The following is a 15996-nucleotide window of genomic DNA, read 5'->3' on the forward strand; positions in this document are numbered from 1 at the left end:
TCCAGAGTCCTCACTCACTTCCTCTCTGTTTAAATTCACACTCTGACAGATCATAAACTTTATCGATCCACTCCATCTTTAAAACCTAAATCTAACCAAACCGCATCTCTATTTGGCACATGGGACAAAATCCTAGAGGTAGTATCTTAATAGTTGACTGAGGGCAGCAGTATTAAGGATTTGGACTCAAACATTAGGAAAATGAGCGAGTCTCCAGAGAATAACCTTTTTTTTTTTGGAAAGTCGATAAAAGCCAACTGGCTCACTCATGGACAAATGGAGTATGCAATCTGCATTTCCTAATTGTCTTCTTTGTCAACATGTTCACCCATTCATTTAATCCCTAGTGACTACGACACATAAGGATGTTTGTGATTAGGTTAGCGTTATGGAGGATTGAAGTACAGGTATAATATTCTCGAAATAAGGTACGTGTTAAGCATTTTGATTTATCACAGTGGCAATTCAAAGGGGACCAAAAAAAAAACAACAACTACCACGGTCCCCGAAAAGGCCAACCCCCACTTTGCGGGGAAAAATGGCCTCTAAACGGTGGTTTTACAGTGGCAATTCAAAGGATAAGCAATTTCCTTTTGGAAATAGGGACACGGAAGAACATTCTGTCTTTGGTAAACACGCCGTATGGCAGTTCAAGGTATGTGTGTTCCGATGGTATACTCACCCTGCCGCATGGCAGGTTGCAGTGCTCCAGCGAGCTCTCCACACGACGCCGATCTGACGACAGCAGCCGAGTAATTCTAAGTGAAAATACCGGCAAAGACGGGCCTTGATCGCTCATTGAAATCAACTTTAACAGCAGTTGTACCTGGAAGCTTTCATGCAGGCATTACTGGTGTTGCACTCTTTACAAAAAGGATAATCATCATTAAAATTTGCTGGAAGATGGATAAGTCAGTAACAAAATTATTTCCATGTTGTCTAGTCCGATGTTCAAACCTTTATAATGGAGTTGGAACCCATACCAAATTTCCCAATCAATGCCACTGCTACTTTGAGTGGCTTTCAATGTAAGATTACCTCTTTTCCACCCAAACCAAAGCATTCAGAATTATTGGTATCTCCAGTGATGAAGCCGATTCTGAGGCCTTTTCACTCACTCACTGCAGGCAGGTAGGTGGTCTTTCCGTCTTCTACCGACTCCTCTCCGGCTTAGCTCCCCCTGCTCTGTCTGTGGTCTGCCCCCACTCCCCACCCCCAAATTTTCCTGCAGGATGCACAAGATCTGCCAGCAACCCTCTTCTGGTGAAACTGCCAAAATCAAGACTTTCTGCTCACCTTGAATCTTTCACTCCTCTTTTCTCCCACCTCTGAAACAAACTCCCTCACTCTCTTCAATCCCACTCCTCCCTCCAGGTCTTTAAAACAGCTGTTCACCACCATCTCTTATCTTTCCCCATCCAAAACCTTTATCTTTTCTACCCCCATTAAAACACCCCAAATCCACCTCTTTCAATCTCCAACTTCTTTCCTGAAATTCCTAGTAGTGTTCATTTGCTTTATATCGTGCACCCCTTCCCTTCACAATCCACCCGACCCCCCCCCCACCCCCCCCGACCCCCACACGGCCCTCGGCCCTCTCCCTTCCACAGATCGACTGACAACCCTGTTCTCTACTGTTGTTGTGCTTGTACACTTTCCTCTCTCCTCCTCTTGTCTCCCGCTCCCTTTATGTATTGATTGTGTTATGGATCCGCGCATTTTTTCGTGTGTAATGTGTTAGCTCTTACACGAGCCTTGACGCTGTATCCCCCCCCCCCCCCCCCCCCCAAAAAAAAAAGAAGAAAAAAAAAAGAACTTACTATAAATACAATCCCAAAGTACTCCTTTGCTTTTCTTTTTATTTCTTCTGCCTTCCATCACTCACTTTTGAACCCCACCCAAAACTCCTCACTCAGCTCTTTCAGCATCACAAATCTTCCAGATTGATTCAAGGTTAATTGACTTGCTTATTTTACACACCAATTATTTTTTAATAATGTCAAAGGTATTTAATGAAAATTTATATTAAAAAATGATTTCGACTACATGAATATTGATCAGTATTGCAGGCTATCAATAAATCATATTAACATGCCTGTCGCTGCTACCATTTTGACTCTTTCTCAAAAAATAAAAATCTCAATTCTTCAAATCAAATAATATCTGAAATTCTTAAATGTCATTTTGTATTTGCCTCCAATATCTTAAACGCGAGAGAAACAACAAAAATACATAATGAATATCTGAGCGAAATACATAATGAATATCTGAGCGTTGGTAATTTTCAAAGGCAATGGCACAACCCTTCTGTACAAATTCAGCAAAAGGATGACAACATTCGGTCCAGCCGGCTTGAATTCAAGGAAGTCCAAGAAAGTTTGGACAAAGAGAGGCCATTTGTCTTCTCGTGCTTGTAACAGATTCACATACCAATTGCAACTGTTCAGATGCCTGTTTTTTGAGGAGGGTACAACACACAGACAGAAATGAGGTAGGAGTGGAGGGGAAGACATAGCCAAAGGTACTCAATGGGTTTGGAGGTGTAAGACAAGGACACAAACAGTGAGAAATGGAGTTATTTATTTTAAAGTGCAACTTCACCACCAAGACAAGGTTTAAGCCTATCAAACCGAAGGAGACAATAAGGAGAGACACTAATAAGCACTAACACTAATAATAAGTTAAGGAGAAACACTAAGGAGTCAGAGATATCCTGTGGGAGAAAGGATTCTGTTAAACAGATGATGTCCGGTTTATCAGCAATGGCGTGGATTGAAGGATGTCAGGTTGGAGCGGAGGCCTCAGATGTTTTAGGTCCGCACAGTTAAGGACAGTGGAGGAGGTGCTGTTGGCAGGATGCAAGAATGTGGAACAAAGCTAGGAGAGGGGTGTGGCATGGGGGAAGCTGAGAGGGTACAGGGCAGAGCTGTATATAAAGAGAGTCTGGCCATCTTTTGTTATCTCCAAGGAATGCTGTGATTGGCCGATCACAGTCATGTGGTTTCAAGGCGCCATGTTGCCCACCATTTGAGCAGCTCTGACTATGCTCAAGGAATACAAGAAAGGCTGTTTCTCCCATTGCTTGGACATAAGACTGAAACTCTTCATCATCGGAGAGCGCTACTTTAGAGAGGTTGAAGGCCAGCTAAAATGAAAGTTGTTCGTGAAACTAGTTGAGCAAACTGATGATCTCACTCGTAATGTTCCTATTTCATCTTGCCATTATATGAAAGACAAGTGCCCTAATTTGTTTCAATAAAATTCTGTCATTTTCTTGATTCTGTCTCATACAAATCCCTCTAATGCACTCAACACAAAGATATTGTTCCCTATTTTCTGATCATCACCTCCAAGCGAACATAACTTAATTGCCAGTGGAAATGCAGACTTTCCTCTCATTCATATGCTGGCCAAGCTGGCCGTTCGATGTGCTGAATTACGGCTGGAGTACTCTGAATTTAGTTGTTGGCGTGTACCTAATTAAATCCGTGAATACAGGAAACGTACCAAAAAACTCTCTATTCATGATATCACCAAGATTCATCTATCTATAATTCCAGTAATCTCTGTGTGTCTGTCTGTGTGTCTGTGTGTCTGTGTGTCTGTGACCGCTGTTTCTCGACAACCACGGGTCCGATATACTTTAAACTTGCCAGGTATATTGCTGGGGACCCGAGGATGTGCCTTTTCAAGGTTTGAAATTAATCGGACAAGTACTTACCGAGCTATGGCGATTTAGCCGTTCGCCGTTCGCTTTGGCGTTGCGAATGGACCAAACCATTGCATGTAAATAGAGGGGGGGGTTTTGTGGTCGTTGCGAATGGACCAAACCATTCATGTAAATAGAGGGGGGGGTTCTGTGGTCGTTACTGCCACGTGGTTTCAAAGTTTTTTTTTGCTGTTGTTGTTTGCACGCATGTTTTTTTGCACCCACGTACGGGCACGCCCTAGGATGTTTACACACACACACCCCTACACAAATTTTTTTTTTTTTTTTTTTTGGCAAGGAACGGGCACCCACGTACGGGCACGTCCTAGCTTATATATAGTACGGGCATGCCCTAGTACTTGTAAATTGCATAGATCTGCAGCAATAAAATATTAGTACGAGTACGCGCATCGGCTTCCAACTCTCTCATACTGCGCACTTAATGGGTCACAGCTCGCTGGGGAAAAATATGGTTTCCGATTGTTCAGTTGGCCAGACTCTCTTTATATACTGCACTGGTACAGGGCAAGGATGGTGTGTTAGGGAAGGTGTGTCAGGCTGTGTGGGCTGGGATAGTGTGGGACGGACGTGAAGCTGGGAGGTTGCAGGATGGGGGGGGGGGGGGGGGGGAGAAGCTGGTAGGATGTGCGATTGGAGGAAAACTGGAGGAGTGTGGGATGTGAAAGAAGCTGGAAAGGGGAGGGTGTGGGAAGCTGAAAGAGGTGGGTGAGGGAGATTCCAAGAGGAGGTAGTATGAGGGGGAAGCTGAGAGGAGTGGGTGAGCAGGATTCCAAGAAGAGGTGGTATGAGGGGGAAGAAAGGGTAGATGGGAGAGGGCATGGCGATGGGAAAGTTTTGATGTTGGTGTGGTGAGGGGATGCAGAAAGAGGACACCTAAAGTGAGGGATGCTGAAGAGGGGGACACTGGTGCAAATGGCATCATCTCCTTCAAGAGAGAATGGGTGGGGTTGCAAAGACTTGGATATGTAGGAGATGTGGGGAAGAAGGGTTTGACGTGGAGGGGTTTGACACCGTTAATAGACATGAAGGGGAATTTATTGTCATGTACAGATGACCTCTGTAAACTGAAATTTTCCCAATCTTCCCAAACTTAAAAGATTCCTAATCTGGATATATGGAGACAAACACCGTGGGAGGGATGGAATGAATGGTTGTTAAAGGTATGGTGAAAGTGGTGCTGTAGGAATGGAAGGAGGGTTGATGGACCAAGCCTTTAGGAGCGAGACAGGTTTGAGAATTAAGCCTTGTGAAGAAAAAGAAAAAGAAAAAGAAGAGAACACGTGGGGTATTCCTGATGTAAAAAGAAGGAAAGTGAAGCATTTTTAAATTTTGTTAACATATTTTAAAGAAGCATTTCATTCAATGAATATTCAGTTTGGAGATATTGAGAAAATGAAGGGAGAAATAATGAAGTACTGGTTGAAGAAAGGAAGCAGAATGAGGCACGTGGCGTCGGAGCAGAAAATGTTAATGACAATTAGCCGAGGTCTTGGTGAGTAGGCCAGAGCCACGAGGACACAAATTAGAACAATATAACACAACAAGGTAGGGTATAACATGGAAAAATGGACGATAACGCAAACAGCAACACAAGGACAAAAATATAACAGAAAGACACGGATCTGGTATCTGGTCCAGAATGCCTAGCTTTGATGAATTGGAAGGAGGAATTGCGCAATGTGAAAGGAAATGTCCAGCATGAACCGGAAGTTTAAAATGGTTTTCCCTCATGTCAATTTCTCTCACACCATTCACCAATGGCATGAGAAAAATTGCTTTGGAAAGAACTTTGTTCAAAATAATCCATACCAATCCCCTCACATCAAAGTCAGGACGATGGTGGTTTGGGCAACTGTGATGGTTTCACTTGTGAAATGAGCCTCATATATTATATGTAACAAAGGCTGGCATTTAATGCCCCAAGATTTATGCTTCATTCTCACACTTTCTTTCTATCTGCATCCTCAACACGTTGTGAATATCATTCAAATCTAACCGACTGATGCAAATGGCATCACTAATTTCCGTTTTTGTCATTTTACTCGTCTATATAACTAGTACACCCGTTCCCTACGGGAGTGGCAAGGGAGTCACGTTATTATCATTAATATTATTATTGACAATTAATATTACTATTACTTATGTTCGACCACGTCATTGAAAAGATCATTTTCTAAATTCCTGATAGTAATATTTACTTCCGTGAGGGTGCAGGGAAGGAGTGGGAGAGGGGAGGGTGGGGGGAAGAGGGGGGGGGGGGGAGCAATATCTAAAGTTACAAAACCCCTCAGTTCTGTAAGTAAAATTTGCCTCACAGATGTCAGGATTCCTCCATATTTCTTTCTTTCAGTTTCGTGTTAAACAGCAGTAGCGACTGTTTCAAAAGGTAATCAAACGTGTTTGTGGTTTATAATATTTTTACTTCTGGTGGAGGTGCTCCCAGGAAAATGACACAATAAGCTGTTTATACACGTTAACACGGTGTTTGGCCAAAGAGAAAACACCCCTTGGGAAGATGGGATATTATTAGTATTAATTTTGTTTTGTAATAACATTAATATTATGCTATTGTTATTAGAAGTGTCTTTGGAAAAACGCCACGATAAAGCTTATCTTAACATGGATATACACCTCAACAAGCAACACCATTGGGTGGGAAAACCCCCTTGGGGAGAGGGGCAGATTTGCTACAACCTTCATTGTGTGACCTTTCGTCTTTCTGTCAAGTTTGGTTGAGATTGGATAAATAATGACCGAATGTATCGCGGTCAAAAATCGTCAGACAGACAGACAGACAAACACAAAATTGCGTATTTTAGTTTGATGATACAATGCATAATGTCAGTAAATTCTGATTTCCTAAGGACCAATATTTCATCAGAAGGCTCACAACTATTTTACAATTGAAGGGAGTTTCAGCCTAAAAGATGCCTGTGATATAAATACAGATATGCTAGCCTTTTTTTGGTTTATTTGCTGATTTGTTATAGTAATTTTCCTGCATCTTGGTATAATAATTTTCCTCATCATGACAAATTCACTTGGGCATCTTTGAGAAAACAAACACTAGTTTTATCACCATGATCCTCAAATACCCAAAATAAACAGCATGAAAATAGAATGCACTCAAAAGAGCACATACCTCTGCCAGGCTGAACAGTTTACGTTTTGTATCCCACTCATAGGTCAGATCTGGATGCGGATCTGAACCAAAATCGAAGCCGCTTGTTCTTGTCATGTACCCAACTCATCCACCAAGTTTTGCCATAATCCGTCCAAACAATTTTTGAAATATCGTGCTATATATCGTTTTTGGCTCTATCTCTTAATTGTGAAGAAACATTTAAAAAACTACAGTATCCAGATCTGGATCCAAAATCTAATCAATTATTCCTTGTTGCACACCCAACATGTCCACCAAGTTTTGCCATAATCCGTCCAAACCATTTTTGAAATATCGTGCTATATATCGTTTTTGGCTCTATCTCTTAATTGTGAAGAAACATTTAAAAAACTACAGTATCCAGATCTGGATCCAAAATCTAATCAATTATTCCTTGTTGCACACCCAACATGTCCACCAAGTTTTGTCTGAATCTGTCCAAAACATTTTGAGTTATTGTGCTCACAAACAGACAGATATGCAAACAAACAGGGGTGAAAACATAATCTCCGTCTACCCTCAATTGTGGAGGTAAACATGCTTCCCAAAAGGAAAGCTCAAAACAGTTTCCATAAACTTTGCAGAGTACTTTATGTGCAATCGCATTAAAAGACAGTATAGTATAATCAAAGGGTGAAACCATCAGTTAATGTCCTCATTATGGAGCAACCTATTTTAAATAAATAAATTCATGAGGGTAAAAGTTGTACTTAACATTAATGTTAACTTTCATAGATTCACCAAATTAGGAGATTCACCATTTGTATAAAATCAAGACAAGCATACCATGCCAAGCATTGCAAGGATCTCGTATACCGATATCAGAATAATTCCAGGTTAATTTTTCATCAGAATGTAAAGAACAGTGGCGAGTTTTTTCAATTCAACAGTTGTCCCATGTCATTTGATAAGAGTGAAATTTGAATCTCAGATTTTGAAACATGCTTTCCAAAAATACAAGCCACACTTACAATTTAACGGGAATTTTTCCATCCTGGTTTAGCTGAAGGGTCAGTCTTGTGTACCTGTGGAAAATAAATTAATACATAATTTCATCCAAGTTTGCTTTCAGTTCATGCATATTACCAAAAGTGTTGGTAGTGCAATGGAATATTTCGTTTGTTGCTAAATGGCACTTTTTCTAACAGTAATCTGAGGGTCATGAATAATGTTGTACAAATATCATATGCAGGAGAAGAACATTAAGAGTCAATGGATAAATCAATGAAGTATACAGGATTTGAACATGGTATTCCAGAGTCATAACTCATAAGTCATGGTGCGCATATACCCAGATGTCACAAACTGCAAACAGTGTAACCTACTTTACATTTCCATGGAACTGATAGGCATGCTGCAATTATGTACTGTATGAGACAAGGCGAGAAACTCCTCTGTCGATAACCGAAACATGCCTCCTACTATATTAAACACGAGCAAGTACTCCTGCCCTCAGAGGTGGTGCAGACTGGAAGTATGGGACGATTACACCTCACCACCACGAAAATAAAAACACTTCACCACCACAAAATTAAAAACACCTCACCACCACGAAAATAAAAACACTTCACCACCACGAAATTAAAAACACCTCACCACCACGAAATGAAAAACACTTCACCACCACAAAATTAAAAACACTTCACCACCACAAAATTAAAAACACCTCACCACCACGAAAATAAAAACACTTCACCACCACAAAATTAAAAACACCTCACCACCACGAAATTAAAAACACTTCACCACCACAAAATTAAAAACACTTCACCACCACAAAATTAAAAACACCTCACCACCACGAAAATAAAAACACTTCACCACCACAAAATTAAAAACACCTCACCACCACGAAAATAAAAACACTTCACCACCACGAAAATAAAAACACTTCACCACCACAAAATTAAAAACACCTCACCACCACGAAAATAAAAACACTTCACCACCACGAAAATAAAAACACTTCACCACCACAAAATTAAAAACACCTCACCACCACAAAATTAAAAACACCTCACCACCACGAAAATAAAAACACTTCACCACCACAAAATTAAAAACACCTCACCACCACGAAAATAAAAACACTTCACCACCACAAAATTAAAAACACCTCACCACCACGAAAATAAAAACACTTCACCACCACAAAATTAAAAACACCTCACCACCACGAAAATAAAAACACTTCACCACCACAAAATTAAAAACACCACCACCACGAAATTAAAAACACTTCACCACCACGAAATTAAAAACACCTCACACCATATAATTCAAAAAATCACCACCACGTAATTCAAAACACCACACCACGAAGTAATTCAAAACACCTCACCACCATGAAATTCACAGCACCTCACCACCACAAAATTCAAAACACCTCACCACCACGTGATTCAAAACACCTCACCACCATGTAATTCAAAACACCTCACCACCATGTAATTCAAAACACCTCACCACCACGTAATTCAAAACACCTCACCACCACATAATTCAAAACACCTCCCCACCCGGTAATTCAAAACACCTCACCACTACGTAATTCAAAACACCTCACCACCACGTAATTCAAAACACCTCACCACCACGTGATTCAAAACACCTCATCACCAACTAATTCAAAACACCTCACCACCATGTAATTCAAAACACCTCACCACCACATAATTCAAAACACCTCACCACCACATATTTTCAAAACACCTCATCACCACATAATTCAAAACACCTCACCAACACGTAATTCAAAACACCTCACCACAACATAATTCAAAACCCCCCGCAACCACATAAATCAAAACACCTCACCACCACATGATTCAAAACACCTCACAGCCACGTTATTAAAAACACTTCACAACCACGGAAACAAAAGTTTGAGGGAGTAGTTCAGTGACAACACAGACACTGCCCAGATATGTAGATATATAGATAGATGATTGAACCTGAGTTGCTGTTTTGTCATGGTTTACACCAATCATAATACAAACAATTATTTTGCACAAATGTATTTGTAATATATGTGATATTACATTCTATAAACAATTGAAGTTGATTGAAGTTGAAGACTTAAGTAAAAAAATATAATATATATATTTCAAAAAAACAAAACAAAAAAAAAACACCCTTCGGACATCCACACGAGAGAGATAGGTGCATACCAGAAGTTTGGTACGGTTTCACAAAAGTTTGAGGTAGTAGTTCAGTGACAAGACAACACAAGACGTGACACAACACAACACAACACAGACACTGCACAGATATAGATATATATTGTTGCGGATATGGGATTTGGCCTCCATCCATATCCGCTTGTAAATATTCCCCTATTTCCCCAATACTCCCCAACTATCCCCAATCCCCCATTCCCTAGTCCCATTGTCTGTAAACAACACTCTGTAGAACCGACCTTCCCCTTTTTCCCCCATTAAATGTCGTGCCCAGGTTCACCGCATCTCACGTAGACAACTATAGGACATCTTGCTAGTTATTCTTAGTCTATGTCAGTTAAGGACTCGTTTCCATTAATTCTGACTCTTCGTTGCACCAGAATGTGATTGTATGGCACCAGTAGTAAGTTTAGGACCTCCCAATACCTCCCCACAATCTCATCTCCGCATCCTCCCATCTTCCTCATGAAACTACAACAACAACAACAACTACAACAACAGCGGGGGCGGCGCGGCGGCCGCGCGGGGAGTGTGCGTCCTCACTCCGGCTTGGTTAGCCGCCATTGCCCATGTGCTCCGACGGGGTTACCACACAGGGGCTGACTGTCAGCTCCTCGTCAAGGGCGGAGCCCGGTAACCCCCCGCACCCAATAAGAAGCGGCGGGCCGATTCCATCTGGGGCGGAGCTAACGAGCCGAGGGCGTGTCACTCCCCGCTGGATATACGCAGCCACTTACCGGAGGTGACGTCAGATGCGCCCCCAGCTTGGAGAAAGAACGTCACCTTCTAGCGCTGAGAGAGACCTCCCGCATCTCTGGACCGGACCGTGTGGATCCTGCCCCTGAGCCAAGGTGCACCTTGAGCCATCGATTCTGCCCTTCCTTGCCATCAATCCCTGTGTGAGTCAGTCTTGTCCCGTTTATCTGTGGTCTGTCGGGGCTAAGATAAGACCGTATTTAAGTGCCCACCTTCCTATGCTGTACCTCTTGTCCGTGTAATCTAAACGTTCTGCATACAAATATTATAACCTCCTCCGGAGGTCTTGAGAACTGTACCCCTGGTGTCGTGTCATTTAATCCCAGCCGTTGTGTCCTTTCCTTAATTGATTTAGCGTAGCGCGACTCGGCCAACGTTTGAGTATAATCGGGTAAACTGTGCAGACGCGGTCATACCAAACCGCTCGGTAAACTAACATCCAAAACCGCGTCTGTAACATTTGGTGTCGGGAAGTGGGATTCGATCCGGAGCACGTTTCACGCGCTCGAAATTATAACAGCGAAATTTGATTGTGTTTTACAAAAAAAAATAAAAACCCGAATTTTGAAAGTCGCGCTATGGCAGACCAAGACAGCTGGGTTCCGGTAGAGGAGAGTGAGGCAGGGTCGATCCAGGACCAAAATGAGGGACATGAGGAGAGCGAAGCAGTGAGGGTAGCAGGGTCGCAAAATGGCGTCGTCGCGCACGAGGTTTCGGGCGCGCAAAATGGCGCCTCGCACATGGCCACGGCGCCCACGCCCGCGACCGTAGTAGCGCCGCTGGTAGATTTGGACCTTTTTTTCATACAAATGAAGGCCCTTATGGCCCAGAATAGCGAGAAAATGAGGGAGGAAATGAGGGCTCAGAGTGAGCAATTGGGAGTAATGAGGGACGAAGCGAGGGGTACCGGTGAGGGGTTAGAACAAAGGATGGGGGCCCAGATCGGAGGGTTAGGGAGTAGAATAGAGGGATTAGGAAACAAATTTGAGGGATTAGACAATAGATTAGGGGAAATACAGGAGGGGTTAACGGGGGTAGAAAATAGAATGGCTGCCCAGGAGAATCAGATAGAGGGGATGCAAAAGGGGTTAGAGGGGTTAGAAAACAGTATGGAAGGCAAATTGAGGGACATGAGGGACCAAGCGGAAAGGGAAGTTAAACAAATGGGGCAGCAGATAGAGGGGGTTAGAATGGGGGTAGAAACCAAACTGGATGCTCACAGGGAGGAAATGGAGCAGATGAGGGTGGCATCTGGGCAGGAGATGCAAGTGATGGGAGAGGAGATCAGAAGAGGAGTGAGTGAGGAGGTCGGAGGAGTGCGCGAGGAGGTGAGGCACTGTAAGGAGCGCATGGAGAAGGAGGTGAGAAAGGGGACTGTAAAATTGCAAGGTGGTATAGAGGAGTTGACGCTGGGAGTAGAACAACTGACAGTGGGACAAAAGGAGTTGGGGGACCAGGTAAAGAAGAACACAGCGGTAATAGAGGGTTTAAAATCGACACAGAAGGAGATGAAAAAGGACGTAGGGGTAATTAAAAAAGAGTGTCAGACGGTACATGAGGACCTGACGAGGAAAATGGACAAGGTGGTAGAGGTGATGGAGGTTAAAGAGCGGGAGGTGCGGGAGCACATAGAAAAAAATAAAGTGGAGTTAGAGGAAGAACTTAAAGGGGTGCACGAGGAGATGAAGGAGGTGAAGCAGAAATTAGAAGAAGTGGAAGAAGGGGTGAGCGAAATTAAGAAGCGACGGAGAGAGGATAAGAAAGAGATAAAGGAGGAAGTAAAAGAATTGGTCCAAAGTCTGTGTTCGGATCGTGATGATGTGCTCATTAACCGGATGAGGGATTCGCAGGTGATGGAGGAGAAGCGAAGAGAAAAAGGACCCGGTGTAAGTGGTGACCAATATGGTCGTGCGTATGATGCGCCAGGTGATTTAATAAGCTTGGGGGTCGAGATAGACCCGGATGTTCGTGAGAGGCCAAGAGTGAGGGGTATGGCTGGTCCGGAGGGTATGGAACGAGAGGTGTGAGGTGTGGGTGAGCAAGGTTGTGGTGGTATGGAATGGGTAGCGGGTTGCGGAGGTGTGACCCATGCATCGACACCAACAGGGGTAGTTGTTGGAGGGACCGGGGAGGCACGAGAGCCCCTTGGGGGTAATGTACTGTGGGGGCCCGGCCGGTTCGGCCCCGCACTGACCCCGCAAGGGGCGACGCACGGGGTCCGGCAGGCGGGCAACGACTCGCATACGAGGTGGTCCCACAAGGTCCCACTCGCGCCGTATGACGGCAAGAGTGATCTACGCGCGTACCTGGCGCAGTTTGACTGTGTGTGTAAGGGCAACGGTTGGGGTGAGGACGAAGGTGGAGTACACCTGGTGGCCGCATTGCGCGACGCGGCGGCGGAGGTGCTGACGGCATTACCAGCGGGTGCTCTCACCCTGCCAGCCCTCCGCGACGCCCTAATTAATCGATTCGGCATTGAACAGCAGAGCGAGCTTGTTAAAGCTCAGCTCGCGCTGCGAAAACGCAAGCCCCAGGAAGCCATCGGGGAACTTGCCCACGACATTCGCCGCGCAGTGGGGATCGCACATGCTAGCATGGCAGCGGATTCCCGGGAAAGCCTGGCGCTGGACCATTTTATCCAGGCCCTCCCGGATATTGAGCTCCGGCAACAGCTCGCCATGTGGCGCCCGCAGACTCTGAGCCAGGCGGCTGACGCTGCGGCCCGTTGGGAAGCAGCGAGGCCCCTGGCCCGGGGGGGCGAGCGTCTCGCAATGGCGGTCCGCCAGGTGGGACCCCCGATGGAGGGCGGACCCCTTAGGGGGCCCGCCCCCGACGTGAGTCCTGACCTGGCGGGCATGGTCCGGAGGCTGGTGGACCAGCGCCTGGCGGGACCTGGACCATGGCAGGCGGCCCCGGAGGTGGCCCGCGGTGGACCACGAGCGGGTAATCCAATTCGGACCTACAGGGGGGGAAATTTGGAATTCCGGAGGCAAGCACCTTATCAGGTGAGGTGCTATACTTGCAACCGTCTGGGTCACCTGGCGCGGCACTGTCGAGCCACGCGCCGGGATGATCCCCGACGGTTGAGGTCCTCAACTCCGCCCAGGGGGGAGCGGGTTAGCCGACCCCAGACACCCCCCCCGCCAGACCCCGGGAAACTAGAAGGTGTCGGGCACGTAGGGCGGTGTTCGGCAGAAGAGGATGGAGGAGAGCCCTCATTGACGCGACAGGTCATTTATTGTGGCCAAATTGGAACCGGTAGCCTGACAATTAGATGCAAAATTGCCGGCGTGGGGGTAGACGCCGTAGTGGACACAGGAGCTAGCGCCACGATCATCAGCCCTGTGGTCCTTGATTCGAGCGCAGGTGGCTGGGATAAGATCCAGCGCCTGCAAAATTATAGTTTGCAACTTGCTACCGGGGTTAACGGCCCCGATCATAGGGCGTGGTTCTGTGACCCTCAAGTTAGGGTCGGTAAGGAGGGAGATAGATGTTTGGGTGGCGTAGGTGTGCGACCCATGTTTAATAGGGTTGGATTTGTTGACTGCCAGCGGTTGTAAAATCGACTTGTGCCAGGGGATCCTGCAGGTGGGAGTAGAAGAGCTGCCGTTAGGGGGAGTGAGCACGGCCGAGAGAGCGGAGCTGGAGGCTTCCGAGGCCGTGACCATCCCCCCAAGGGCCGAGGCGATAGTGCCGGCCCGGTGGGCAGCTCGCCCAACATGGCAGGAGTCCTGCGGCCTGGTCGAACCGGTGGCAGCGCAGTCCATACCGGGTTTAATCGTGGGCCGCACCCTTGTAAAAACGGACGGACCGGTAGTGGCCGTCCGAGTAATAAATATGAGTACAGAACCACGCACTATAGTAAGGGGCACGAGGGTAGCTGGCTGCACCCCAGTTGAGGAAGTCGCGACAGTGAGGGGCGAGAACGTCCAGCCGAGCCGACCCCGGGGGGAGCCTTCAATAAGAAGTAGGAATTGGCCCGATCCCATTTGCGAGATGGTAAATCGTAGTAGCGTAGAGTTGGGAGGTACCCAGAGGGAGGCCTTACACAAACTGGTTGGGTCCCATTTGGACCTCTTCTCCCTGTCCACCGAGGATATTGGACGTACGGTCCTGGTGAAACATCAGATCCACACCGGTGAGGCCCGGCCTATTCGTCAGGCCGCCCGACGGCTCCCTTGGAGCAAGAGGGCGGAAGCTGACGAGCAGGTTGAAAAAATGCTCGACGCAGGCGTGATCGAGCCCTCGGGAAGTCCTTGGATGTCACCTGTTGTGCTGGTCAAAAAGAAGGATGGGACCACGCGGTTCTGCGTGGACTATCGCCAGCTAAACAACGTGACACTCAAGGACTCGTATTCCCTGCCAAGGATTGATGACACCCTCGATGCCGTTGCGGGCTCAAATTGGTTCTCAACTTTGGACCTCAAGAGTGGGTATTGGCAGGTGGAGATGGATAGGGCAGGGAAGGAGAAAACGGCATTTTCCACAGGTAAGGGACTGTATCAGTTTACTGTGATGCCGTTTGGTTTGTGTAACGCCCCCGCCACCTTTGAAAGATTGATGGAGCATGTACTAGGCGGCATGCCATGGCAATCATGCCTGGTGTACCTGGATGACGTCCTAGTACATGCCCAAACGTTCCCCCAGGCAGTAGCTAATTTGGACCAGGTGTTCGGGTGCCTCAGACAGGCAGGGTTGAAGCTGAACCCGAGTAAGTGCACTTTGTTTGCAAGAGAGGTGGCCTATCTAGGTCACGTGATCGGCCGCGAGGGGGTAAAAACGGACCCAGACAAAATTAAAGTGGTAGAGGAGTGGCCCGCACCACGTACCATCAAAGAGGTGTGGGGATTTTTGGGACTCTGCTCCTACTACCGGCGCTTTGTGGCGAAATTTGCGGAGTTGGCCCGTCCCCTCCACCGGCTTACGGAGAAGGGGACGCGATTTAATTGGACACGGGAGTGCCACGAGGCCTTCCAAAAATTGAAGGGGTGTCTGACATCCGCACCCCTTCTAGCGTACCCCACTAGCAACGGGGCATTTACCCTGGACACGGATGCGAGCCAGGAAGGATTGGGCGCAGTTTTGTCTCAGACACAGGAGGGCGTGGAGAGAGTGATTGGTTATTATAGTCGGGCCTTAAGTAGGCCCGAGCGAAATTATTGCGTCAC

General features: G+C 46.1%; 1 protein-coding gene across 1 annotated transcript in view; it reads right to left on the reverse strand.

The window, feature by feature from the left end:
* The window catches only part of LOC137435114 (1-phosphatidylinositol 4,5-bisphosphate phosphodiesterase beta-1-like), a 244230-nt gene that overhangs the window by 214635 nt on the left and 13599 nt on the right, over positions 1-15996 (reverse strand). The window contains exons 5-6 of the mRNA XM_078785120.1: positions 7865-7918; positions 683-758 (exon numbers count right to left, since the gene is read on the reverse strand). Of these exons, the coding sequence (XP_078641246.1) occupies positions 683-758; positions 7865-7918 (130 nt within the window). The remainder of the gene's footprint in view (positions 1-682; positions 759-7864; positions 7919-15996) is intronic.

This window comes from Myxine glutinosa, chromosome 9 (assembly GCF_964187855.1).
Source record: "Myxine glutinosa chromosome 9, kmMyxGlut1.1, whole genome shotgun sequence".
NCBI classification, from domain to species: domain Eukaryota; kingdom Metazoa; phylum Chordata; class Myxini; order Myxiniformes; family Myxinidae; genus Myxine; species Myxine glutinosa.